The sequence below is a fragment of the Dipodomys spectabilis genome, unplaced genomic scaffold (genome assembly GCF_019054845.1).
Source record: "Dipodomys spectabilis isolate Male_0828 unplaced genomic scaffold, ASM1905484v1 ptg000289l, whole genome shotgun sequence".
Classification (NCBI taxonomy): Eukaryota; Metazoa; Chordata; class Mammalia; order Rodentia; family Heteromyidae; genus Dipodomys; species Dipodomys spectabilis.
Genome location: NW_024870966.1, coordinates 4,395,399 through 4,422,688, shown reverse-complemented (window position 1 = coordinate 4,422,688; position 27,290 = coordinate 4,395,399). Strand labels below are relative to the sequence as shown.

The 27,290-nt window shown below is 50.2% G+C and overlaps 1 protein-coding gene across 1 annotated transcript; it reads right to left on the bottom strand.

Moving 5' to 3' along the window:
• Nucleotides 1-1,050: 1,050 nt before the first annotated feature.
• On the bottom strand, nucleotides 1,051-15,808 carry Gpr26 (G protein-coupled receptor 26). The gene is made up of 3 exons (XM_042701463.1): nucleotides 14,996-15,808; nucleotides 8,798-8,911; nucleotides 1,051-1,282 (listed from the first exon to the last, which is right to left on the bottom strand). Exons 1-3 carry the CDS (start codon nucleotides 15,661-15,663, stop codon nucleotides 1,051-1,053), a joined length of 1,014 nt encoding a protein of 337 aa, XP_042557397.1. The 5' UTR covers nucleotides 15,664-15,808.
• Between the last annotated feature and the right edge of the window lie 11,482 nt (nucleotides 15,809-27,290).

The window sequence follows — 27,290 nt, the reverse complement described above, 5'->3', positions numbered from 1 at the left end:
AGGGCAGGAGCTACTCATCTAGGGCTTTAAGAAATCAAGACGGGCTGCTAGTGGGTTGGCATGTACAGTTGCAATATTCTCTAATCATTTTACTTTCTCATCAGTGGCATGGGGCACTTGCTGCATGATCTGGGGCAACCACTGCTTTCTGTGGATAGACCCATGGAAACTAGGATACTAAGCCACTCAGAATAATGGAACTCAGTGCTTGGAAATGAACTCTGGATCCCTGCTTGGGTCAGCTCTCACGGCACATGCGGGACGAGGTGAGATCACTTCTTCCCATCCCAGGCCGCAAAACCATTATGACACATGATTCCAATGACGGTGACTTCATGGTCAACGCCTTTTTAAACCATTCTCATGCTAAGATTGTCTACGCACACAAACAGTTGTTGGGGCTTTTTTTGGTGGGGGAAGGGACAAAAGTTGAATCCAAGTGACCACTCTGAAGACAGCTAGTGGGTAGCAATCTGTAGCCACTAGTTGCTAACTAGTCCCCTTGATGCAAAACCCCAGGGGCCCAGTGAAGCATGATTCACTTGGAACCAGCTGAACAATATTTGGGTTAAAGCAGCCACCGGGACCAAATGGAGAAGAATCACCGTGTTTCCTCTGGGGCAAATGACCAACGCTCTCCTCACTTCCGGCATGACTGAAATGTCCCACGGAGGCCCCTGCTGTCCATCACAGAACCCCAGATCCAGTTACTAGCAAACAGGTCAATGTCCCGCATCTCTGTCACTGGCATTGTACATCCTCGACAGGGATGGCCTGTCATCCTCTGGGGAGTTCTTGGTGAGTCTAGGTGCTCAAAGAATCCTTTCAGAAAGAGAGGCCCAAGGCCTTCCTTTGGTAACCAGTGGGGACAGTCCAAACATCTGCCCTTGAGAAACCAAGAAGCAGGTCCCAAAATGTGTCCAAGAACCCTATGGGCTGGCCCTAGGGTGGTGGAGGATGATGTCTGTTCAGGAGGGCCCCCTCCCCTATCCACCCTCCTCCTCCTTCCCAGCCCTCCTATTCTCAAGACTCCAGCAGGAGCATGGTCCTTCACTCAGACACCGGCAGAATGTTCTGGCTGTGCGAGTCACCTGTGAGGCCCGCAGAGCGGATGGAGCGTCTCTTGAGGAGCCTGTTCAGAATCTCTTTGCAGCTCTTGCGGTACTGGTGTCGCAGTAAGGAGTACACGAAAGGGTCGGATGCGGCCTTGCTGTAGGCCAAGCACTTGGACAGCACCCCCCAGTGGGAGCCGATGGGTGCCGTGGAGAAGAGCTCCACGAGCCTGCAGGGAGATGAAAGGGGGTTACTCAGGGGCAGCCACCACAGGCCAGGGCTCCGTCTGCACCCCAGTCTCAGCTTTCTAGTCAGGCTCCATGTCCAGAGACCCCCTTCTCAGATAGCAAGGACAGTAAGAGCTTACACCCCTGCCAGAGATGACAGCCAACGTTTACCAGGCACAGACAAGTGCACTCAACGTGAGAGCTGTAAATTCACATGCCTGGGGGCTAACTAATGTCCCCACAGCCATGTGGCCTGCCAGCTGTTCATACAGGACCGAAGTCAGCTCGACCTTGTACCCCACGGCTAACTATGAAATGGGCCAATAGCTGAGGGTCTGCTGCAGCTTTGTGGTGAAAATCTTCAACTTCTTGGACTTGCGTGTCTTTTAGGAAGAACAGAGTAGTTGAATGAGAAATCTCTGTGACCCTGTCCACTGGGTGAGTCCCGTTAGCCTCTGCTTCAGTCCTGGCTCAGCCTCCTGTGGAGTCTGCGTGAGAGGGAGGGCCGAGAACCCTTGAGCAAACATTAGGCCCTGCTGAAGCACGTCCTGCTTTAGGAACAGATGTGCTGGCCAGGAAGGCTTGGGGTTCTGGTGGCCTCAGGGAGTTCTAACGTGGACCACCACCCACAGTGGGGAGGAAAAGGGAAGTGTCAGCCCATATGTCCAGGGGGATGGATCTTAGGGTTCTCCTGTATCCATTGTCCCCCCTCCCCATTCAGAGGTGCAGTCTGGGGGGGCGGGTCAGGAAGAGGCCAGCACTGGAAATAAGACCCTCAGTGTACCCCTGTCCAGTCATGTCCCTTCCTAGTCTGTCCAGCTCCCTTGGCCATATTTGGACATTATACAGCATTAATGCAAGGTAGAAAAGAACCACAGAACTGAGAGAGAACTTGGAGACCACAAATCACCTCTCTCCCTCCCTCACTGGCAAATGGGGAACTTGAGGCCCAGAGAGGGGAGAGAGCTGCCCAGCATCTCCCAGCAAGTCAGAGGCCCAGGTGAATACAGATGTATATTCTGCTCTGGGATCCTGGTGCCTGCCTATCCACCTGGGGCATCTGCAGTTCTGACAGAAGACTGGGAGGGGCTCTCAGTATGGTGGGTTGCTGGCTGGGGAGAAAGCCTGATACAGAAAGAATGGAGCTTGAGCTGGAACCCTGCTGCTGGCTTCAGTTATGTTCCTGGAGTTTTCTGTGGGCTGAGGCTGCGAGGACAGCCAGGGGGTGGCTGGCGGAAGGAAGGAGGCGGGAGCTGCTGAGTGCATCCTCCACCAAGTGGCTCTCTGCTGAATGGACCACTGGAGTCTCGCCTCTGTAGGATCGTTCTGCCCTTTCACTTTGACCCCATGGTGACGGTGGCTAGTTTCTTCTCTATCCTTAGAGGCTTGAATGGGAACTGGAGTTGCTGGCTTTGGAAAAGTGTGTACATTTAAAAAAAACTATATTTAAGAACTGATGAATTTTAAAAGACCCTGAATTTAGAATTCACACTTAATAAGAATGATGACATAGCCAAATGCCAATGCATTGTTGCCATGCGGTGCCAAACACGTTTCCCAAATCCCTCGTCTCCTCAGTATTGCTAATGGCAGTCTTAGCATGCGGCTCTCCCATGGAGAGACGTACTGGAGATTTGAACTCAGTACCCCATGCTCACTAGGCTGAGGCCATGCTGCTCACCCTCATTTCCAGAAGGACTTTTGTAAACTTTTCTGCCTGGGGTTGGTCTCAAAGCAAGACCTTTCTGTGTCAACCTCTCAAGTAACTAGATTACAGGCAGACAAGACAGGAAGCCACCCACACTGGCCCCTCGCCCACCTGGCAGCCTCTGGTCTAGGGGAATGTAGGACACATCTGCCACCCGGGGGCAGCTGCTGAAGCATGGAGTGGCCTGTGTGCCAGGGGAAGGAAGTCCAGGGAGAGGGCAGCAGCACCTGCCCTGGACCCCCAGGACTCTGCACTTCACTACCCATGTCACACCAGCTGCCCAGACACCATGCTCCCCATTATAGAGACAGAAAGCAAAGTCCTGGTGGTCAGGCCATGCAGTCTGGATGTGGAAGAACCAGGGTCTGAGCTTTGGGCTACGGCAGGCAGTGAACAGTGTCTTCCTGGGCCCAATCTGCCCCACAAGCTCCTTGGCTCCATTTTTGGTTCCACAGAAGAGAAGAATGCCTTTACTCTCAACCATTGAATTTTTTTTTGGGGGGTCCAGTCATGGGGCCTGAGCTCTGGGCCTGGGCGCTGTCCCTCAGCTCTTCAGCTCAAGACTAGTGCTCTACCACTTGAGACACAGCGCCACTTCCAGCTTTTTTTTTCTTCTGCTTATGTGGTGCTGAGGAATCGAACCCAGGGCCTCATGCATGCAAGGTAAGCACTCTACCACTGAGCCACCTTCCCAGCCCTCAACCATTGAATTTAAATAAACAAATGAAAGCTCCCTCTTCGTAACTTCTGTGCATGTCATCTCTCCTCTATCCTGTCCCCTTTCTCCTCCTTCTACATTTCTCTGTCTCTGTCTCTGTCTCTGTCTCTCTTTCTCTCTCTCTCTCTCTCTCTCTCTCTCTCTCTCTCTCTCTCTCTCACACACACACACACACACAAAGTTGTGTACAAAATGCAACTCAGACCACATAACATCCCTTGGGAAGCCAGTGTGACCATTCCCAAGACATCTGGAGAAGTTGGCCTGCATATCTTCTGACCTGCAAGTCATAAGCCCATGCTTTAAATATTCACAAGATCCTGAAATGGAAGTCATTTTATTAATAGACTATTTGCATTCAGGAGCCACCTATATCTTAAACCCTTCTCCCATGCCCATTATTCTGAAAAGCTACGTGAATGAGGCTGTTAGAACCACAAAAGTCTCAAAGCCCGATGCCACTGATTTAGGACAACCGTAATTATTTGTAAATATATATGGCTGTAAACACTGGATGCTCACAACCGCCGCTGGGCACGTGATCTTTAGCTCAGAGAAAACTCAGAGCCTCTAGGTGAGAGCAGGCAGGTTGGCGCCGCTCACGCTCTCCAGGAAGTGAGTCCTGCTGAACCAGGGCTTTCAGGACACAGGACACAGGGCTTTCAGGACACAGGAATGCCCACAAAGCCAAGATGCCACTCTCTGATCAAGAGCTTTGCAAGTGTTTCCCACTGTGGTTTTCCTGGCCACAGAAGCGGGTGTCCCATGGGGTCAGTGCAGACAGATGAACTGTCTTTCCGAGGCCATCTGCCACACGGCTAGTGCATGCTGACCATGTCATCAGTGGCTCTAGTCACCAGCACCAATGGCCTCTCGGACCCTACTGCAGCCACACGATCTGCTTCTGGTCAGGTGGTGGGACGTGGGGGTTGACTCCGCAGGAACAAACCATTTTTCTGAGAGAGACATTACCCATGGAGTCTGCGTGCTGACTGGAGTCATGCCAAGGTATTCATGTACCTGAATCCTGTATCTGGGGCGTCCCTTTGTTTCCCGGAGTCGGGTCCCCGGGATGTGGAGACACAGCTTGACCCAAAGGCTCAGTTATAGCCCATTAGCCTAAAGCCAACCTTAACCCATTGGCCTGGCCCCGACTGCTCATGAAGTCTTTGGACAACTGTTCCCACCTCTCCAAGCCCGGGCCAGGACTCGAGTTCTCGTGTTGTGGAAGAGCTGCAGTGGTATAAGATGCGATGATAGTGGCAGGTGCCGATCAGGTGATCACTGAGGGACAGGAGTGACTATATAACCTTCATGTTCTCCACCAGGGATCTCAGGAGCCCAGTGGTCCATTGAAAGGCTAGACATGAGACTGGCAACATTTCCCTGTCAGAGTATCGAGCTGATGCATTTCCTTGGGGAACAAGAAGAAGGGACGCCCTTCCTGCTGGCAGAGTCCTTTCAATCAACAAAGAGAGGCAGGTGTGACATCCGAGGCCCCTCTCTGTCTGAATTCTTCCTGCCAGTTCCTGGTACTGCCCCCTGCCATCTGGCATCAGCCTTGCTGACGATGTAGAAGGCACAAGGCAGGGGTGTGTGGAAGCACACAGACATGGCGGCCCACGGAGCAGTCATTTCAGCTCTGAGCTCAGCGAGTGGTGTGTTGTGATCCACCTGGGTGCTAATCACCTCAGCTTTCTGACTCCCAGGGGGTGGGGTGGGGTGGCTTCACCCAGCCGTGTTTTGTGTTTGGGAAGCTGCCTAGGGAGATCCCACTCGGGAGCTGGAAGGAGGAATGGTGAATGATTTGAAGGCTCAAACTGCACCCGACCATTAATTTTACTGAAACATTATTTCTTCCGCATTAGTGGGGGCAACCAAGTTATGATCGGAGAAGGAAAACTTCACTGGGAAATGAGATTGTAGCCAGAGAAAAACCTAATCATTACCTATTCTTCTCTGACAGATCAGCTTACCTCATGAGCTCAGGCTCCCCTTGCTGTGGGGTCTAGAAGTTGGGGGGGGGGCGGGGTGCTCTGTGTATTCTGTGTGCTCTGTGTGCTCTGGATGCCCTGTCCAGAGCAGAGTGGAGGCATTCATTCTTCCTTCTAGAACTGTCCACTAGACCTCAGCACTATCAACGTTTTGTGAGCAGATGGCTCTTTACGGTGAGGTGTCATCCTGGGCACTTTCTTTCTTTCTTTCTTTCTTTCCTTCCTTCCTTCCTTCCTTCCTTCCTTCCTTTTGTCAGTTGTGTGGTCTGTACTCTGGCCTGGGTGCTGTCCCTCAGCTCTTCAGCTCAAGGCTAGTGCTCTACCACTTGAGCCACAGTGCCACTTCCAGCCTTTTTTCCTGCTTATGTGGTGCTGAGGAATTGAACCCAGGGCCTCATGCATGCGAGGCAAGCGCTCTACCACTGAGCCACCTTCCCAACTCTATTCTTCCCCTTTCTGGTGACATTTATCATGCTCACAAGGGTGTCACTGCTCAGCTGGAGGGCAGAGATGTCCCCTAGTCAGAGGAGTCACCCAGGCAGGCCTGTGCCACTATTCCCAGTGTTCTTCATCCTTTAATTTAATCCATGGCACCATATTCCCTTCTGGAGGCCTAGAGAGGTGAAGAAACTGAGCCAAGATAGCACAGCAGAAGTGGATCTGAGGTTATTCATGCTGCAATCTGTGCTAATCACCCAGCTGCACTTTCTTCACAAAGACAAGGTACTGTCATAGGGTGTGTGGCTTTGTGTCCCACAGAGAGCCTCGATGGATGTCAGCTCTGGCCTCCTGACCAGTCCTTCTTATCCAGAATGGTTCTGCTCTACATGGAACACTGGCAATGTCTGGAGACTTGTCTGGTGATTAGAACCAGAGGCTGGGAAGGGGAGAGGCACTCCTGGCATCCAGGGGGAGGGCAGGGAGACTGTCCAGTATCCACAGTGCCCAGCACGACACCGTAAAGAGCCATCTGCTCACAAAATGTTGATAGTGCTGAGGTCTGGTGGACAGTTCTAGAACTGCTCTGGACAGGTCATCCAGAGACCTGCAGAGAGCCCCAGGTCCTGTGTTCAAAATAGACATATGTCCTCTGCGCATGGCAGGAGGCGGTCAGGACGCCTGGGGAGGGGTGTCGTAGGCAGCCAGGGTCGCTGTCTGCGAGTCTGCGGGGGACCCTGCACAGAGGATCTCCGTTCTCCTGGGTGACTGAAAGCACAACTGGGGGCTGGGGCCGAGGTTTCCGTGAGCCGGGCTGACTCGGTATAAGGAATTGCATGGAGAAAAGAGGACTCCTCTTGGGGCCCCTCACCATGACTCCATGTGAGGCAGGGCGACCTCCAGGACCCACAATGAGGAGGGTGGCTAAGGGCTAAGGGGCTGAGACACGGAGCTGTTCCTCCCCCCTCTCCTTCTCTCTCCTGCTCCCCAGAAAAAGAGAGAGAGAGATGCAGAGACTAAGAAATGCCTAGAGAGAAAGGGGGAGGGAGGGAAGAAGGGAGAGAGAGAGGGGGGGTGTGGGAGAATGTCCTTCTAGAATCGTCCTCAGCTGCCACTTCTCAGATTCGACAGGAGTTCCCACCTCATCTCCTGACAGAACACGGAAGATCCTTCATAATCCCTTTGTTAGTTACTTTGCAGACTTTGAAACCACTTTAGATCACAAAAAGTAAGATTTTTGCTTTCCCTACCAGTCCACAAAAGAGATTGGGACACACACACACACACACACACACACACACACACACACACACACACACACACACACACTTTTCTTTTTTCTGGCTGAAACTAGCATGGGGGAACGGCTGGCCTCTGGCCTGACAGTGTACTCAGGATCAAGCAGCTGCAGCCGAGGCTGGCTGGGGCTGGCCCTCTGGAGGAGGGTGATGGGCTTCCGGCACCTGGTCCGTGCTGGCAGAAGACCCAGCCATAGGACAGCTGACCCTACCTGGCCGGACACAGACCTCACGCCTTGCTCGTGTGCAGGTGCCCTGCGGTGACCCAGAGGTCTGGGTGGGGGTGGGCAGGAGCCAGGCTGCCCACTGCATAGCAGATATGACACCCGAGCACTGCTCCATGCTTCCCTCTGCCTTTTCACCCGTTTCCTCCCCATTGAGGCCTCTTGAGGTCTCAAGCCTGAGGCAGAGGATGGAATCACCTGGCTGGAATTGAGTGGGTGCTTTTTACACTGTTGCCATTCTGAATTGAACCCAAAAGACTGTTAGAGAACGGACTATAGAGAACAGTATGGAAGATGGACCCTGATTCAGACAGATGTCCTACGTCTGGGGACATATCCAAAGGAAATGAAATGAAGATTCCACAGACACACCTGCAGGCCCTCGTTTAGGGCTGTACTATTTCTCATAGCCAAGATGAAATCGACATAGAGGTCCACAACAGACAGAGAAAATTGAAACATATACACAATGGAATACATTTAACCATAGAAAGAATCTGCTCCTGTCATTTGCAGATAAAGGATGGCACCGAAGGATATCGTGCTACATGGAGTAAGTCAGGCACAGAAAAACAAATACCACATGTTTGCTCTCATATATAGATCTCTAAAAAAGTTGATCTCAATGTATAACAGTGATCACTAGAAGGGGAGTGCTCATAGAGGTAGGTTGGATAATGGGCATCAAAACGCAGACAGGAGTAACTTCTCAAACTCCACAGCCTGGTGTGGGGACCACAGTCAAAGCAGTCCATTCCACATGCCAGGAATAACCAGAAGAGAGGAATTTGAAGGCTCCAAACAGAGTAATAAAGATGCATGCTAGGTGCCCTGATTTAATCCACACAAATCACAAACATGTATTGAAATGCCACAATATCTATGAATATGTAAACTTGTTAAAAGCTAACAGAAAACTTTAAATGTTAAGGAGCTAGAATGTTAACTATGCTGATTTGATCATTACACATGACATACATGTACATACGTATGTACAGTTAAAATACTCACGATGAATAAACAATAAAGAACGGGAGGTTGAAGAAGAAACATATGGATGGTCCTCTTTGTTTCACCTCGCTCCCCCATCCCACCTCAAGAAGAGCGCATGGGGCCCCTCCCTGCGGGTCAGCTCACCTGGTGATGACGTAGGGTGCAAAGCACACGAGGAAGGTCCCTATGAAGGTGCTGATCTTCTTGGTGGCGCGCTGCCGCCGCCGCTTCTGTTCCTCCAGACAGCGCTCTCGAACACTGAGCATGAGAGAGGGGAGAAGATGATTCATTGGGGGGCCTGGCGGGGTCCTTATGAGTGTTACGGGGCAGCACAAGCAGTGGTCCCTGGTGTGAGCATTTGCCTATGGAGCCAGAGAGGCCCGAGGTCACGTTTGCGCTGTAGCTACATGATCTCAAGGTCATCATCTGTCTTATATCATTACACAATTTACGTTTTCGTAGGCAGCATCTGGTGATGTATAAAAGGGCTATGAGGAGAATTAAGTGCACAAAGCACAGAGCTGCTTGGGGTTATGCTCAAAGCTTATAAAACAATTAATGAGCAACTGTTCTTAAGTACAAATACACTCCTTGTATTGTTTGTGGATCCTCTGCACTGGTCCCAGAGCTGCCCTGTTAGAAGTGCCTGTAATTCTTATCTTACCACCCTAGGACCTGAGAGATCGATGCCTCTCCCTGCAGGCGGGCTTCAGCTTCCAGTTTTATAAGAAGACCACAAGCTCTGTGGGCAGCTTGCAAGTGGATGCAGGATCTGAGCTGAGTCTGTGTTACTCAAAGCCAGTCCTTTTCTCAGAGGAGCCTGAGTTCTTGTGCAAGATGGCATGGGGCTTCCAGCCTACTCCCCTCTGCCTCATCCCTGCCTGGAACTAAATATGCCATATTGGGGTCACCATTGGACACATGATTGTACCAGAGACCAAGCTTGCAGACTTCCTCATGGAACCAGAGAAACAGCCTGGACGTTGGAACTAGAAGCTTCTAACCACACTCGATTTCCACTGCTCTGTTTTAGGACTTCCTGAAAACTGAGGTGTCCCTGCCAGCTGAGAGCAGTGTTCTTGCCACCTGTAGAGTGCAGTGATAGGGAAATGCATGTGAAAAAGATGTGCTCACAGATGCTGAGCACAGGAGAGAGCGCCCAGGAAGACAAACAACCTCAGCTCCAGGTTTATGTACCCTGTCTCACAGCACCCAAAGCAGGCATGAGTTATTTATAGTGCAACTAATTCACAGGACTCTACAATTGAGCAGGGGAAAGAGTGTAGGGAGAGCTGTTCAGGTCGTGCAGAGAGCTTGACAGAATCCAGCCTGGGCTACAATTTGCCTCGGAAAACAAGCTGGTCTGTTTGATGAAAACAATCAGAGGAGGGAAGACTCATGAGCCAGACCCAAGAGCACAGTTCACACCAGGGCCTCTCTTCCTCCCAGGAGAGCTGTCGCTTTAATATTTAATTAAATCTCTTCTCACTCTGATTTGCCATCACACACACAAACAATTCCATATTAGTTTGGATCAAATGATCCTGAAATTCTTGAAGCAATGTTTTTTTCCTCTTGACTCTTTCTAGGAATTTGTAGTTAAGAACTTGACTTGAACTTGATATTAGCAGGTTTCATACTAGCTGAAAGTGTATTGTTTATGACCAATATTACTAACTGATTTCTAATCATTGACAGTAACAATATTATTACATTTCCTCAATCTCTATTTGTGCCATGCTAGATTCTGTGATGGGGGTTCTCATGAATGCATGCATTTAGTTTATTTGAAACACACACCATGTTTCTGTGAGCTTGGGGTTAACATCATGTGCCCTCAGGTTTGCAGTGAGAAGTGTGAGGAATACAGTGCAGTCACTTTCCCAGATCGCAGTAAGATCACACAGGTGGTCAGCACTGGCAGAAAATAGGGTGGAAGTTTGTGAAGTTTGTCCCTGGTCATATGAGACTGTCCCTGGTTTTACACTGAAAGTTCTGTTGCATGGGACTATCCTGGTTTCAACAGAGCAGTCATGCATCTAGGAATCCTCCTCTGTCCTAGTAGCCGGTGAGCCAGGATGAGGGAAGGATCTGAAACCAGGCCACTTAAGGACTGGTGCCATGTGCATTACCTCCTTGCAGTCAGAGTCATTCATCATAACCTCCAGGAAGGGAGCTTGGTAGGAAGGGAGATTGGTCTGAAATGGCTCTAAGACAGCTCACCAGCTACCAGAATGACAGCATCATGAAAGCACTTGCCACAAAATGCCACAGAATTTGCTCTCATCTCTCTCCCATCACAGTTTTGCAAATCTCACTTCCTTGAAATCTTGGAGCACTGTGAGCTGTCACTTTACACTGCATATGAGAATACTGGGAACCAGAAAAGTTCAGGACATATCCAAGATCTCACAGGGAGTTCAAGACAGCACCAGGCCATATCCTAACCCCAGGTACTGGATGTTCCCCCAGAACCATCCAGAAAATCTCTAAGTAGGCATCTAAGTAATCCTCTCCGTGTAATCATAGTGCAGGGGTAGGAGGCCCAAAGCTCCTCTAAGGCAACTTGGCCAGGATGTGGGGCATGTGTGTTGGCTGGGTGGAGGAGGTTCTCCTCTAGGAGATCTTTTTGACAGGACAAAAGTTTATCAAGATCAAAGGAGACAGGCTCCGCAGCATTAAGGCACAGGAGATTAAAGAACTACACCCAATAGCATTGAGTAATAGGGCAAAAGGAGAGGTAATTTTAGGGATGTTTGAAAAGTCAGTTGACATGGTGACCTGGGCTGGAATGTCTGGCCTTGAACATCTCCCTGCCCTCTGTGTTGGGTCTGGGTTCTGAATGACCCCATATAACTATAGTCCAACTGGAGCCCTGCTTGAGTGTTCCCAGAGTGACTCTCATTGGTTTTTTGCTTTTAAGACAAGGGATAAGCTGACCAGCAGTGGGGAAGAGCCCTGATTGGTGCTGAGACACAGATGTGAGCAGTCCTTCCCTTAGTTCTAGCAAGAGTGGTCCCTCTTCTGATTCCTGCAAGTGAGGACCCACACTTCTAAGAAAGGAACACTCCATAGGGTTACGGGGTTTTCCCTCCCATAGCCCACATCCTCCCATTCTAGATCAAGCTTTCACGTAAAACATGGAATCTCTTCCCCCGTCCCAAAATTATCTTGCTCCTACTTTCAAAATACATTTCAAAATCCATGCCCCCAAGAGTAGATGTGATGCTGCATTCCAGCTCAAGGCCTGAGGGATGGTATGACTGAGGAATGCAGGTACCTGACACATAGCTGTGCCATCCACAATGCGCACCTGGTGCAGGAGAAGCCCCTGCAGTGCTGGGTAGTGCTAGGGTAAGAGGTGAGGCAGGCAGGGAGAGGTGGGACAGGTCAGGAGAGGCAGGCAGGACACTCAGTCTTCCCACCAAGGAACCATGCATTGCAGGTTCATGCACTGCAGGTTGTTATAAAGGTATGTTACATTTGCCAACATAGAAGGGTAGACGATTTCACCTAACAGGCTATAAGCTTAATTTAGAACTTTTGAACATTTACACATACGGTTTGCAAGCTTCTATTTGCCCTATTGCTCTACATATAAATCTCAGGGATAAACTTAGGTGTGATGTGGGTTTGACCTACATTCTAGCGTCTGCTAAATTAACCCCTTTCTGGGGTTCCTCTCCTATAAAGTCAAGGCACAGTCAGGTTCCATATGCTGTGCCACCCTTTGATATCTGCAGAGCCAGGGCTGAGCAGGCTTCTAGTGGCCTGTAGACATGCTCACAGGGAACGCAGGGAGGCCTCAGCAGCCCTGGGCTGCTTCAAGGGGAGTCCTCATCAACCCCCCCGCCTCTGTGAAATCATCAACCAGAGCTGGTGCACCTGACTCTGGGCTGGAATGGGAAGAGCAGGGGACCTGCAGTCTAGCCAGGCCCCATCTGCTTGGCCATACCTGGCACCAAGGAGATGTCTCTGTAGAACTGGTCTGGAGCTGTGGCTGGACAGGACTTCACCATAGACGGTGGTCCTCCAGAAGGCCAGGTGTGTGCTGGATATTGGAAACTCTAACTTTCTTTATGAATGTAGTCATGACCACAGAACAACAGGAGTGGGGGATGCACTTAGGCTCCCTGATAGTTCAGGGGAGGCACGTCACATCCTTCAGGAACAGCAGAGCACTTCCTCACAGAAGCTTCCTGATAAACACCATGCTGGGCCTCAGTGTGGCAGCCAAGAAAACCTTCCAGGAAACCCAGGAAACAACTCTACCTGTTGCTCTGGCTATCCGGAAGAGGAAGCTGGGTTTCTGTTGACCGGGGATGGGGAGGCTCTTGTCCTCCATAGTACAGGAAAGCCCTGCACTGGAGGCTGAGGGTGTTGGGGCAGCCCCAGAGCCAGCCCTGTAGCTGTTAGGTATAGAGAATAGCCTGGAACTGGCAAGGCAGAAGCCAGTGGACTGGCTGTCAGGGTCTCCTGTGGGCAGGCTGACCCTCTGAGGGGCCCTGAGGTCTTAGTGGGGACCGAGCCCTCTGGGAAGGACAAGTTGTGTTCACTGGGAGACCCACCATTCCATACCCCAGGGGTTTGATACCGGCTGGAACTCATGGGGAGGGTGTTCTCTTCCCAGCAGCCTTTGCTCTCTCCAATGAGACTGACAGCTCTGAGAAGACCCAGTGCAATGGGACTGGCATAGGGTCTAGAGGAGGTCAGGGTCTCCCAAGAGGGGTCGCGGGGGAGAGGAGGAGCCAGCATAATAGCAAAGCAGTTGCCTTTGTTCCTGAACCCCACAGGCATCCTACAGTGTCAGCCAGCCAGAGGGATTTGCTAGCACAGAGCCCAGTCCACACCCTACGCCGACTACAAAGAAGCCATCATCTCTCTTCTCTTGCAGTTTAGAGCAGGCATGGGTTTTGTACTACAGAAGAACCGATTCTCTCCTCGGGAACTCTCTCCTCCCCCGGGAGATGCACCGTGACAGGGCCCTTTCTAGGATTCAAGTCCTCGAGTTGAGTCAAGTTCTCTGCATTTTCCACGAGCGGTCGCAGTGCTCAGTGTTCTAAAGTGAAGGACAATGGGAAGGGAAATAGTTATGCAAGTGTGCACTGTGGAGTGTTTCCTGGAATGAGCATGAACAAGGCAGACACGGGCAGTGTGAGCAGATGCATGCACATTTTCTATATGCTCTATTTCTATATTCCATGGGGAAGACTGTGTGGGAGGAAGATTGGTCCAGCGTGTAATCAGACATGGCTGCTCGGAGCAGGGGCACAATGAACACGTGTCTCCATGGCCTTCTATGCGCAGGCACGGTGTGGCTCAAGGACTGTTGTTTATTGTTCCTGATAGGAAATCTCAGAAGGAGCCCTTGCTCAGACTGACACCTCCAGTCTGTCACTTTGGCCCTGGATGGGGTGGGGTGGGGGGGTGGAATGCACACCCTAGAACCTGGGTGATCTGCCTGGAATCCAGCGCTCTGCTCATGTGGAGAGGTCTAACCTCCTGCCTGCCTCATCTTCTAGACACCCTCAGGAAGAGTCCCAGGCAGCAGAGGGGTGTCTTCCTTCCCAGGATGTGAACCCACAGAGCCTGCAAAGACACCGCCATGCCTCCCACCACAGTCTTGCTTTCCTAGTCTCTGGAGGAAAGTCGAGGTGAGTTCAGGACAGCCCAGCTAAGAATTCCCTCATTTCCCTAAGGGACTCCTGGAGATTGCAGGGTTTCCAAGCAGGCCCTGGCACTCTGGTCTGCCTTCCTTTACCATTCTGAGAAACAGCAGCTGGGTGGGCATGGAGATTCAGCCCCGAGAGGCTCCTGCAGGCCGAAGGCTAGCCTCAGGGCTCAACACTCAGGAGACACTGGGCAGTGCTCTCTAGGGGGTAGCAGGAGACCCATTCCCTCCAAGCCCGCTGTCTGCCTACCGTCTGGCAAGTGCCCAGATACACTCAGCCTAGGGAAACAGAAGCATACCCGATGCCAGAGTGGAAAGCCCCAGAGGAGCTGCACTGGGGTCTTCATGCCCCTCAGGGCCGCTCCAGCCCTTTCTCGGGGCAGAATCCAAACAGTGCCTGGATGGGGTCCTCCACAGTGGGCAAAGCCTTAGGACTCAGGCACCATTCCAAGAGGGAGCTACCAACACGGTACGAGCGACACAAAGCCAGGCAAGTTCCGACTCTGATCCTGGATGGGTCCGACAGACGTGCCGTGGGCCTTACACACCTTCCCACTCGCTCGAGTCCCGGCCTTGGCCCAGGTCCTCCCCCTGGGTTTCCAAGGACGCAATGGAACTCCTCCACGACCCCCTTCCCTCCTCCTTAGGGTTGGGGAGGAGGGAGGCCTCACCTGGGGTGGATGTCCACCAGCAGCACGAGCGTCTGCATGGTGATCACGTCGATGCGCTTGCAGTGGAAGCGGGCCACCTTGAGCACCTTGAGGTACGTGAAGCAGAGCACGAGGAAGGAGAGCAGGAAGCTGAGCGCGTGGAAGGCGGCGGTGAAGGCGGCGAAGCGCAGGCGCTCGTCGGGCCGCCGGCTGCACAGCGTGCAGGACGCGTAGAGCTGGTGGAAGCCGAGCCAGGACAGGGCGAGCGCGGCGGCGGGGAAGGCGAGCGCGTGCAGCCACGTGTAGGCCACCATGAGCGCGGCGTCGCGCAGCCGCATCTTGGCGCGGTAGCTCAGCGGGAAGACCACGGCCACCCAGCGGTCGATGCTGAGCGCGGCCATGCTGAGCATGGAGTTGGCGGCCAGGAAGGTGTCGAGGAAGGCGGCCAGGCGGCACAGGCGGTCCCCGGCGGGCTGGCGCTGCGCCACGACGCCGGCCAGCGTGAGCGGCATGTTCACCACCGTGCACAGCAGGTTCCCGCACGTGAGGTTGAGCGTGAAGAGCGCCGGCGCCTGGCGGCGGATGTCGGCGCTGTGCAGCAGGCACAGCAGCACCAGCGCGTTGGACAGCAGCGAGACGCCCATGGTGCCCACCAGCAGCCCCGCCAGGCCCGCGTCCCACGAGTTCATGGTGCGCGCCCGCCGCCGCCGCCGCCGCCGCCGGCGATCAGGGCCCGCAACCCCGCGCCGCCATGGCGCGGCCCGCCCGCCCGCCGCCCGCTCAGCTCCGCCGCGCCGCCGCCCGGCGACCCCCGGCCCCGAGCGCCATGGCTCCGCCGGAGCCCCGCGCGCCCTCGCCGGCAGGTGTCCCGGCGCTCAGGGGCCACCGCGCAGCCCTGCGCCTCCTCTTCGGTAGGCACCTGGGCGCGCTGCCGCCTCCCCGGTCCCCGGACCCCCGCCACCGCCCGGGCGAGCACCTGGGCGCGCAGCCGATCCACGGACCTCCGCCCCCCGCTCCTGCTCCCCGCACCACCTCTCAGCCAAGCGCCTGGGTGCACGCTGAACTCGGAGCCTTTCGTGCCCAGGGATCCTGGATTGCAGGTGTCTGCGTCCTGGGCTCTGCCTCTTCTTGCTCCCGCCCTTACCCAGCCCCTCCGAGCCCTCTCTCGGCTCTGCCCACCCTCCTGCTCTCTCTGCCTCTCTCTCTCTCTCCCTCTCTCTCTCTGCTCGTTCTCCTTTGCTCTCTCCTTTCAGCTCTCCCCCTCCCCCTCCAATTTTCTCCTCCTCTCTTGTTCTTTCCTATTCTCTCTCTCTCCCTCTCTCTCCTCTCTCTTCCCTCACCATCTTTCTCTCCTACCTCCAATTTTGTCTTCCTTTCTTGTTCTTTTCTCTTCCCCCCACCCTCTCTCTAATCTGGCTGCTTCTGTGTCATGGAAATCCCTGCCGATGCACAGATTCACACACTGGCTGGCTCTCATGCACTGACACACTCAGAAGAAAGGCTTGCATGCAGGGTGATTGGCTCCCTGTGGCTCCCCTCCTCCTCCTTCCCCTCCCATCCTTCCTCCCATCCTTCCCTGTGTGCCAAAGACAGGCTGAGTCAAGGAAGCCTGGAGAAAGGGGGGAAATGCCTGGCACTTTCATGCCTCTGTGCCACCTGCCCCAGCCTGAGCACCAGCCTGGTCAGACCTTGACAGGTCCTGGCCCACGGGTCCCATGTGGCTTCCCAGGGTGCTGATGCTCTGTTGTGGGCTGAGCTGGGGACCTCGGCTAGGCTTTCCCTTGAACACAGAAGGAGCCTACATCTCTGACCTGGCATGGCCAGAGCTCAGATGTCTCCCAACCCCCACCCTTTGTCTGTCCTCAGGGCAGCTGCTGCACTGCTGGGCCCTCAATCTATGGTCCCTCTGTGGAGCCACAGTTGAAGCAACATCCCACACCCGCTGAGCCTTGCAGGGACACCCTATAGGCATGCCCTCGGCCAAGATGGCTCTGTACCTGACCCTGAGTGCCCCTGCTGGGTTGGCCAGCTTGTCTGCAGCCAGCCTCCGCAGCAGCCCCGGCGTGGCTGACACTCAACCTCTGCTGAGTCAACTTTTGGTCACTGCCTCCTGTCAGCCCTGGAGCACTCACACCCATTTGCTCTGGGGCTGGTGAGACAGAAATTCAAATCTACGGGGGGACTTGACTGGCATAAATGTGCCCGGACACTTCAGGAAATGAAGAAGAGGATGACTGGCATGACTGGGTAGAGGCTCTGAACATGTGGTATCAACTTGCTCAGATCAAGAAAGTAGATGAGGACAGTGGCCCTCCTGTCCTTAATCCAGACTCTGGGGGAAGCCGGGGGTGGGCAGCGGGGCAGTAGCAATGCGTCTCCATGGTTCCCTCCCATTCCAGGAGTTGCCACTTCTTGTAGTGACCAGGTATCCTCTCTAAACAACTTCGGGCTTTTGTCCTGAGCACTGACAGCCCTATTCTAGAGTATTATGGTATGGCCAATGTATATCTAGCCAGGGCTTAGCCCACTGGACAAAATAAACCAAGGAGGGGTGCTTTCCCTAAAGGGAACTGCTAGCCTACCTCCTCACACTTAACAACCTCCTTTCACAGACCACCACGCTCACCATACACCAGAGATACTCATGCAGTGAGCCTGGAATAAGACAGGTACTCAAGCCCTGTTTTGATGGACACCATTAAACCCACAGTTTATATATTTTAGTGTATATTGGAATCACTTGATACACTTTAGATGCTGATGAGAAGTTTAGATTCTTCCCTCTACCCTACCCCCAGCCAGGGTATCCCAGACAGAACATCTGGAATTTTACATTTTTCACAAGCTCCACAAATGATCAAGAGGAGAAGAGAACAGATAAGACAACCAGAGCCTGAGGGTCCTCTGGGAACAGGCTCCAACAGGGGCCTGATGTTCTGGCCGGGAGGCCTCCACTGACGGGCCTCCAGAGTGTGTAGTAAGAACAGAGTGTTAAATGGTACCCAAAGTCCCCACAACGCATTGGAGTTCACTAAGCATGATCATTTATCCAACATCAACATATGTTATTTGATCTTTGCCGAAAAAAATAACAGGGAGAAGAGCAAATCACTGCCCCTACTTTAGAAATGAAGACCCATGGCATAAAATGGTTCAGTGACAGTCGATAAGAGATGGAGTCTGTGTTCCTAGCTCCACAGATTGGCTTTTCCCACCTTGTCACAGGGCATTCTTGGTCTATAACTGAAAAGAACCTTAACGTTCCAACATGGGATGTTGGGAACCACATAACTAGGTCTAGTAGCAAAATACCAGTAAGCATACTCTTCTCTCTCCCTCTACCCCCTCTCATATCATTTTGAAGATTATTTGCTTTCTGCACCTCTAATGTTAGAAGGTTAAAACACCCACACAGTTTGCTAATAAGATGAAGTTAATTTTCTCCTGATTGTGAACTAAATTTCCTGTTCCTAGTGTAGCTGTTGAAGAGCTGATTGCAGCAGTGACCAGGTCCTCAGAGTCTCTAAGCCTGGGTCAAACATGCCTCTGAACACTGGCAGTAAGGTCACTCACTAAGGAATGGAGATGCATGGCTCCTCCCAGGCCTGAGCATAGGTTTCCAGAGAGGACTTAAGAATCCAGCCCACCTGACCAGGGGCAGCAAGAACTAGCGAGTGCTTGCCAGGGAGTTACACTGTGGCCAGCTCTGCACTGCACTTCCTTCAAGCCAGAGAGAAGTCAGCAGTGATGGAATGTTGATGACAGCGTTACCATGAGTCATTAAATGCTGTAACCGGGCCCGGAGGGAGATTTGACAATAGGACTAAGGAGAGGTAGCCGGATGTACATGTCTTGCCAGTCCTTTCAGCAACTTTCCTGCATGGATATTTTGAGTTCATCTTGACGAGGGAAGGAGCGGAGACAGGAAAGGTCAATAGTTTGTTCAAGGTCACTTCACGTGGGCATTCAGCAGGATGAAGTGAATTCATTGCAAAACCCTACATTCTTTCCACTGTGCTACCATCATGGGGCTTAACTGCATGCATGCGTGTGAAGGTGTGCAAGTGTGCACACACACACACACACAATGACAGGTTGGCAACTGCAGTATTCTTCCTTATTTGTCTTAGAGAGAGATGAAACACTGATGAGAACGAATCAGAAATCAGACTGATCATAATACCCCTAAAGAGTAGTGCAGTAGTGCTGTGGGCTCTATAGAGAACACACACTTCTGGGAAATCAGAGAATCTTGATGTGCACAAGTTGAGAGGAGGGGACCAAGATTCGAAGCTTCTATGATAAGGAAATGCCTGAGCTAGAGTCTGACAAACCCACAGAAATGTGGCCCTGAAACAGGAGGGCAGGAAGATAGGGGGCTGCAGATCCTGGATGCCAGCCCAATGCATTTACATGCCTCCTACTTTGTGTGATTCCTATTGAACCTGATTTCTAAAAGCAAACTACAGATGCTTCCATTGTACAGATTAAGACACAGACACTCTGGCTGGGCAGGTCTCTTTCTTTCATTCTTTGCATAAGGAGATTGACTGGAAGACCCAGACCAGGACTTGAAAGGCTTGCCAGACCTGACTTGCTATCTAGAGCAGTCTCTACTACCCCTGCCAACCAGTGATTTCACCCTAGGCAGACAGTTTGTGTACTCCCTGGCCCTCTTGCATACTAGGTAGTCAGAATCAATTGAACAATTCCCCCCACTAGGCTAAAGGACCTCTAGCTCACTCACCTATTATCAGAAACAGACAAAGCCTTTTGCCACTCCCAAGTCACTGTGGCTATGCCCGAGCCCATAGCTCAATCTCATAGGTCAATCTCCTGGGAAAAACTGAGGTTCCACTGCCTGGTGGAATTCAGATCACAGGGTAGCATTACCCAAGGCTTGCTGTGATTCAGACAATCTATTTGCCTTATCTCATTTAATCTTCACTTAACATTGTACAAGAGAGTCTGTGCTTATCCCATCATACAGATGACAACCCAGAGGTTCACAGAGACTGAGCAGCCTTCCTTGAATACAGAAATAATGTGGGCTTATGTGTAGTTATTCTAATTCTATTCTGCTAACATCTGTCCTTACTATTGTCCAATCTACACCCCCAACCTTCCCTCTTCCATCTCTCTTCCCATATAGACGTGTACTGGATGGATCTGTAGAGTATAGGAATTCAGTGTCTGAGGGGTCATTCTGGGTTAGACCTTCTGCTAAGCACATAGATTCCTTCCTTGCATGTGAGACTTGAGCAAGGTGTTTTACTCAAGACCCCTCAACAAACTTGAGGAAGAACTCACATAGGAAAGCATGTCTTCCTACAGGCAAGGCCCTCATATATCACAACTACTCCCACAGATGATTAGAGAAAAAGAGTTGATGGAGTCTACTGGGTAGTGATTTGGAGCTGTTTCTCCCATTGAATTCACGTTTCTGCAGAGCCAGCCAGTAAGCTTCGCACCTTGTCTTTGAACTCTACTGAATCTGCCTGTGGCCAAGCCCCTTCTTCACCTGCAACTCAAACTGGCTTCTGGAACAGAGAAGTGACTGATTGATCTTCCTGATTGTTACACTCAGTAGGGCAGACCCATCTAGAAGCAGCAGCTTCTCGTGGTTTGCATGAACTTCTAGAGATGTCTGGCATCTTCTATCTCTGAGCTGATGTGGGGCAGCAGAGCTTGTCTTGTATCTCCAGGACTGGAACCTTCAGAAGAAGGCATTTCCTCCTGGTCCTTGTCCTCTCTCACCTACGAGTGCTTGGAAACCTCTGCTAGTGTGCCATTTCAGCACCACCTGGCTGGACAGCTCCTGCCTCTAAGTTCTCTGCTCTCTGATCACTTCAAGGAAACCAGGCTGCAGAAGCAACTGCGGGGCTGCTCTCTGGGTGCTGTGCCTGCTGAGTTCTCAGATTGAGTCTTCAGTGGGGACCAGCCTCAGAAACCATGAGCTGAGTCAGCTCAAAGATAACTTTTTCTCCCTGTTTAGCAGCCTCAGGAACCATGGCCTAGGGCACATACCTGTGAGAGGTCTGCTGAATTCCAAAAGCACATGCTTTCAGTCATGATGCTCTTTCTTCCTGTGGGGGAAAAAGAGAGATGCAATATTTCAAGCAATTCCTTTCACTTTCCCTGTCCATCTTGCAGCACCTAAATCTGCATGTTCAAGAGCAATAGGGCAGGCTGTTCCTAGTAGGCCTGTCTTGATCTGATTCCACTGGACTCTGGGGAGAGGTGGGGGACTGTTTCAAAAACCTCAGCTTCTACAGGTATGCTTTTAGTGAGCTTCCCCTTTACTAATGATTCTGAAGTCACCCTACTTTTGCGCCATCCCCAAAATAAAGGCACAATGTCCTCAGAAGGTCATTGGAGAAGTCCCTAGCCCAAGTGCAACTTTCTAGTACTTTCTAAAGGTATGAGACCTGGGGCTGGTAACATTGTGTTGCTGACAGATTTCTAGACTGGAAGCCAGGAGTTTGGGATTCTGGTCTAGCAGCTTTGACCCTAACTTTCAGCACTTTTCTTCCCTTCTCACCACTCAGATTCCTCATCTGTGCAGTGAAGTGTGCAGACGGGGCAATCTCACATGTGAATTTAGATGCCACACAAGGGATTTTGATAAGGGATTAGGGAAAGGGGACAGAGAGAGGCATACTGGAACTTTCTTTCTGCATATAGTTGGAATGAAGTCCTGTCTGCTGCAGTAGCAGCTGGAGCCCATGCACGGCTTTAAGCTTTTGAGGTCTGTGTGGGTAGATGTGTGTGGCAGCATTCACTCGCGCTGATGGAACAATCGACCTCAGTTCTTAGCCCTCCTAACACCTAAGGGGCCTGCACATTTTAATTAATCCCTGCTCAACATATACATTGGAGAGAAAACCTGCCTGCAAGTATGCTGGGAGCAGAGGCGGTGTGTGTGTGTGTGTGTGTGTGTGTGTGTGTGTGTGTGTGTGTAGAAGAGAAGGGGGAAAGAAAGGTCAAGCTAGCTAATAACATCAAAATGCTGTTTTCTTGTGGAAATAGATTTGGGAACAGAGGGGCACTGAGGCTGAGGTGATTGTCTTTTTGTAAATGTTTCACCTCTTGTGGAGGGGGTTTGCAAGATTTAGAAAACAGAAAAAGTATATGTTATGTCAATACTGAAAGGCACTTCAAAAATAAACCTATTTGCCTGTGACTGAGAGGTAGGGGAGGGGTTGGTTGCTATAGAAAGAAGAGTGTAGTTGGGCATGTTAGCGTATATCTGTACCCCCAGGTTTCAGGAAGCTAATGAAGAAAGGTTGTGTTTGAGGACAGCCTGAGCTATAGATGAGACCCGTCCCAAAAAGAAAAAAGAAAACAGGAGAAAAAAATAAAGCAATACTGAGCTTATCCATGGCTCTGACCCAGCCTGGATGTATGCTCAAGCTCCTTTGGTCAGCATCGGTGACTCACTGTCCCCTCCAGATATCTCTCTAGTAGGCCTTCTCCTCTGCTCCTGGCAGCTTTCCTACCTCACTAGTGAGAAAGTCCAAAGCCAGCAGATTGCCAAGTCATTGTTTTGTGTGCTGTGGCTCTGATAATAGAAGCATTCTCCCCTCCCATGCAGATTTATTTTTCTCTTACCAAGTATTAATTTACATAATGAAAAGTGAAAGTCATAAGTATATCATCCGAGGAGTTTTGGTAAACACATTCACATAATCGCAACACAGAGCACCTATTGTAAATAAGTCTCCTCATGCCCCTTTCCAGTCAATCCATGCCCATCCCTTTTTCCCACTTTCCTACTGTTCAGTTTTCTCACCATTGTAGGTTAATTCTGCAACTTCTAGAGTTCCATTTGACTCGAGCTATATGTCATATGCGTTGTTATATCAAGCTTCTTTCACTTAACATAATATATTTTAGGTTTATCCATGCTGCTATGTATTTCAGAAGTTGATTTCTTTTTGTTGTTTGGTAGAAATCTACCATATGAATACACACCATTTTTTTTTTTAAAAAACATTCTTTTGTTGATAGGCATCTGTGCTAGATCCAATTTGGTAATATTTGGAACAAAGCTGTTATAGGCATTCTTGTACTAGTTTTAAAATATACATATGTTTTAGTTGTCTTCTGTAAATACCTATGTATATATTTAACTTTACAAGGAAAAGACAGTTTTGCAAAGCATCTTATAATTTTACCATGCGTAGCATTTTAAAAGGCTGTCTTTTTCTTATTGAGCTGTAGGAGTTTTATTATTTATTGTGGATACAAGACAGTTAATAAAATCTATATATTCAAACTACTGTTCTAATCTGTGGCTTGTCTATTCCTTTTCTTAATGGTATCTTTAAAAAAATTATTATTTTTAACTAGTTGTACAGACAAGTTGCCCTATAACAAAGCGATTTATGAATACAGTGCATGTCGATCAGTGTGACCCCTTCAATATTCTCAACCTCTCCACTCACCCCTACCCTTACTTTTCTTTATTTTGTGGTATATGCAATGAATTTTTTTGAGTCCGTCGTGGGGCCTGAACTCTGGGCCTGGGCGCTGTCCCTCAGCTCTTCAGCTCAAGGCTAGCACTCTACCACTTGAGCCACTACCACTTCTGGCTTTTTTTCTTTTTGCTTATGTGGTGCTGAGGAATCAAACCCAGGGCCTCATGCACGCAAGGCAAGTGCTCTACCACTAAGCCACCTTCCCAGCCCTGCAATGAATTTTTTTTTGTCAGTCGTGGGGCTTGAACTCTGGGTTTGGGCGCTGTCCCTGCACTCTTCAGCTCAAGGCAAATGCTCTACCGCTTGAGCCACAGCGCCACTTCCGGTTTTCTAGTGGTTTATTGGAGATAAGAGTCTCATGGAGTTTCCTGCCCGGGCTGGCTTTGAACCGCAATCCTCAGATCTCAGCCTCCTGAGTAGCTAGGATTACAGGCGAGAGCCACCGGCGCCCAGCTTATGCAATGAATTCTTAATGGTATCTTTTGAGCAAAATGTTTAAATATTTATGGAGTCCACCTCACAAATATTTATGATTAATGCTTTCTGAGTTCTATCCCAAGTTAGCAAAGCTTTGTTTCCTTCTAGTTGTATGTCTTTTTGATTTCTATATTTAGGCAAAAATTTATTCAAATTAATTCTGCGTATGGTGTGAGGTAGGCTTGAGGTTTATTTTTTCATTTGATCTAGATGTTCAAGTAACTTTGTTGAACATATTTTGCATTTTACATAAATTACTTGTGAGGCTTTATCAAAATCAATGACTGTTAGAGTGATTCTATCTTTGTATCCTTTATTGCATTGTATTGCTGTATACCTTGATACCAGTCGACACGATCTTCATTTCTTTTTTTTTCTTTATAGTAAGTCTTAAAATAAACACCAGTTTGAACCCTTTATAGTAAGACCTCCAAATGCCATAAAAGGGTTTTACACAGTTTAATTTTATTCTTCCTTCTCAAATTTATTTTAAGGTTTTCAATTTTTCTGAAATTTGTTATAAATTTTATAATTGGCATTACAATTTGTAGTTTTTACAGAATTTTGATTGGCTGGCATTTAATCATGGATTAACAGGAAAGCTTGTCATGTTGACAATGTTGAGTCCTTCAATCCAAAAGGATTGCAAATCTCAGGCCAGATTTCTGTCTTGACAGAAGGAAAGAAAGACAGAAAGAAAGACAGAAAGAAAGAAAGGAAGAAAGAAAGAAAGAAAAGAAGGAAGGAAGGAAGAAAGAAAGAAAGGAAAAGAAAGAAGAAAAGAAAGGAAGGAAGGAAGGAAGAGAGGGGGAGTGAGGGAGGCAGGGAGGAAGGGAGGAAGGGAGGGAGAGAGAGAGAAGGAGAGAGAGAGGCAGTTTAGATGGAAGACAGTGGGTGAGGAGGGTGGGGAGCACGGTTAGAGTCTCTAGGACTGTTAGAAGAAAACCAAATGTGCAATTCAGCAGACAAATTTTTCTGCTCAATTAAGCTGGCAATTAAAGACCAAGCTGGGACCAAAGTGTTGAAGGGTTACTAAGATGATCGCAAGTATTGTCCTTATCTCAGTTGTGGAAGACAAGTAAGATAGTATTATGACAACCATTTTGTGGATAAGAGAGCTGCAGAATAAATGTTGTACATGCAAGGGGCGGCATTGGAGTTTAAATTCCCACACACTCTTATCATCCAATCCTGAGAGCTTGATCTAATGCACCAGGAAGCCACCTGACCTAAGGACATTAAGGTTCACACACCAGGTTTGGGGAGGAGAACAAGACAGGGCAATAGACTGAAGAGATAGCAGGGCTCTAGCTGAAGCCCTTGTGCACTTCCAAGGGCAGATTCTTACATTCTCCCAGCACTGGATGGTCTGGCTAACTCAGCACAAAGCTTCAATGTTGGGAAGATGCCTATTTTATCAGTGAAACCTTTCATTTGTTTATTATTTTTTCAGTGGAATACTTTCATTAGGGTTTCACATAGTGAGAGTCTCTGGCTACTGTTGGCATCTCTGTCTTTCCTTTAGTATGTGGTGTCTTTAATGTTATATGCAGGTGGTGAGGAGGAACAGGTCTGGATTTTGAGTGTGTCTCCAAGGTGTGTCCAGGATTCTCCATGTACTTTGAAATTTCCATGAGACAGGCCCATGGTATCAAAATAATGGCCATGGAAGGCTGATTGGACCCTGAGAAGAGTCTCCTACAGCCCATTCATTTTACAGATGGGAATTCCAGGGCCCAGGTGTTTTGTGTTTGGACAGCTGGTGAAGGTCACACAGATCTGGGACATAGAATCAGGAACTCTTGCCTCCAGATTCCCAGCCAGTAATCTGTCTTTCCTTATGTCTATTGTATCTAAAAGAAAGCATAACATCTGCAAGGACATCCGTCTCCTCAGCTTGTCTTCTGTTCCACGGGCCTTTTGGGGAAAGACCTGCATTCCTATGGAGACAGTGTGATGTCGTGTCCTTGAAGAAGCACTCAGTGATGCTGAAGCAGCAAGATGCTCCTGGATCTGGGCCCTAAGTCCCATAAGGGGGAAATGGCAGGGCTGCCTGTGCTCCTTGAAGGGGGCACTAAGCCAAGCAGTACTGAGGCTAAGGCAAGTCTTCTCTTCCTTTTGAGTCCCTGTGCTCCTGGGTGAGAGCTCACCCTAGCATCTCTAGACCTTCATTCTAGGGCAGCACACAGAGGCAAGCCCCAAGAGCCTATCTCCACAAGAACCCCTGGGTAGCAGCGATCCCTGGGACCCAGGAAGCAATGCCTTCAAGTGGGAGGAACTTCCTGTACCGCAGGCCAGATGGACTGGCTGAGAAGCCCTTCTGTGTGGCTGCCTGAGTGCCTGAGCTCCTCCTCTCCCTTCACTTCTGTGAGGCTCTCTTTCCTGCCTGAACACCCAGAAGTCAGGCTCCCTCTCTCTACTTTACTTAGAAAGTCAGAGTCCTCTTAGGCAAGCACTCAACCTCCCCTTCTCCATGTGGCCACAAAGTCAGGGGAGAGGGGAGGCTGAGGTCCACTCTGCGCCAGCCAGCACGGTGTGTGCTCTCTCTGCTCCTCACTCCTTCAATCCAGCAGCCACGTGCAGTTGGTACATTCACAGACCCGCTTTAGACAGGCGTTTCAGAGAAATAAAGCAGCTTGGCTTGGGTGCTAACATAGAACAGGGCAGGCCCAATTGAATCAGGGTCTGTTAGTTCCTTTACCATCCCAAGTGTAGCAGTTGACAAGGAAATCTCTGGGTCTTCTGGTGGAAGGAGCCAGGCTTTTACTCTTTGGTCTTGCTTCATATTGGGTGAAGCAGGAAACCTCCATGGGAAGGTTTCCAAAAGGCGCCTGCAAAGTGATAGATGCCACGGTCTGCAAAAAAATGGCACCAACAGAAGCTCTCTGCCCTGTGGGAACAGAAACTGTGTGTGTCAGGTCAATGTGCAGCCGCGTGGGCAATGTGTCACATGGCAGTGACCCCCAGGCACACGCCCCTCTTGCACTGGGAGGAACTCTCGCCTCTCCCCTCCACCCAGGCCTTTCCCCTGTGGAACAGTGTTAGAGACAGATATTGAGAATTCTTCTCATCCACCAACACCTGAGAAATGAGCCTAGGCATTGGAGCACAGAGCTGTTTTCTAAGATTATTTGGCGGTTTCTCAATATTCACCTGGGTGAATATTGTGACAGAATGCTACAGTGTTTAAACACGCGCGTGCACACACACACACACACACACACACACACACACACACACACACACTGTTTATTTTCCTCTTAGGAACAAGAGCACAAACTAAAAGTCAAGACAAAAAATATTGGGCTTCTCTACCCTTGATCTCTTTTTTATGACTCTGGTGGTCACAGTTAGAATTA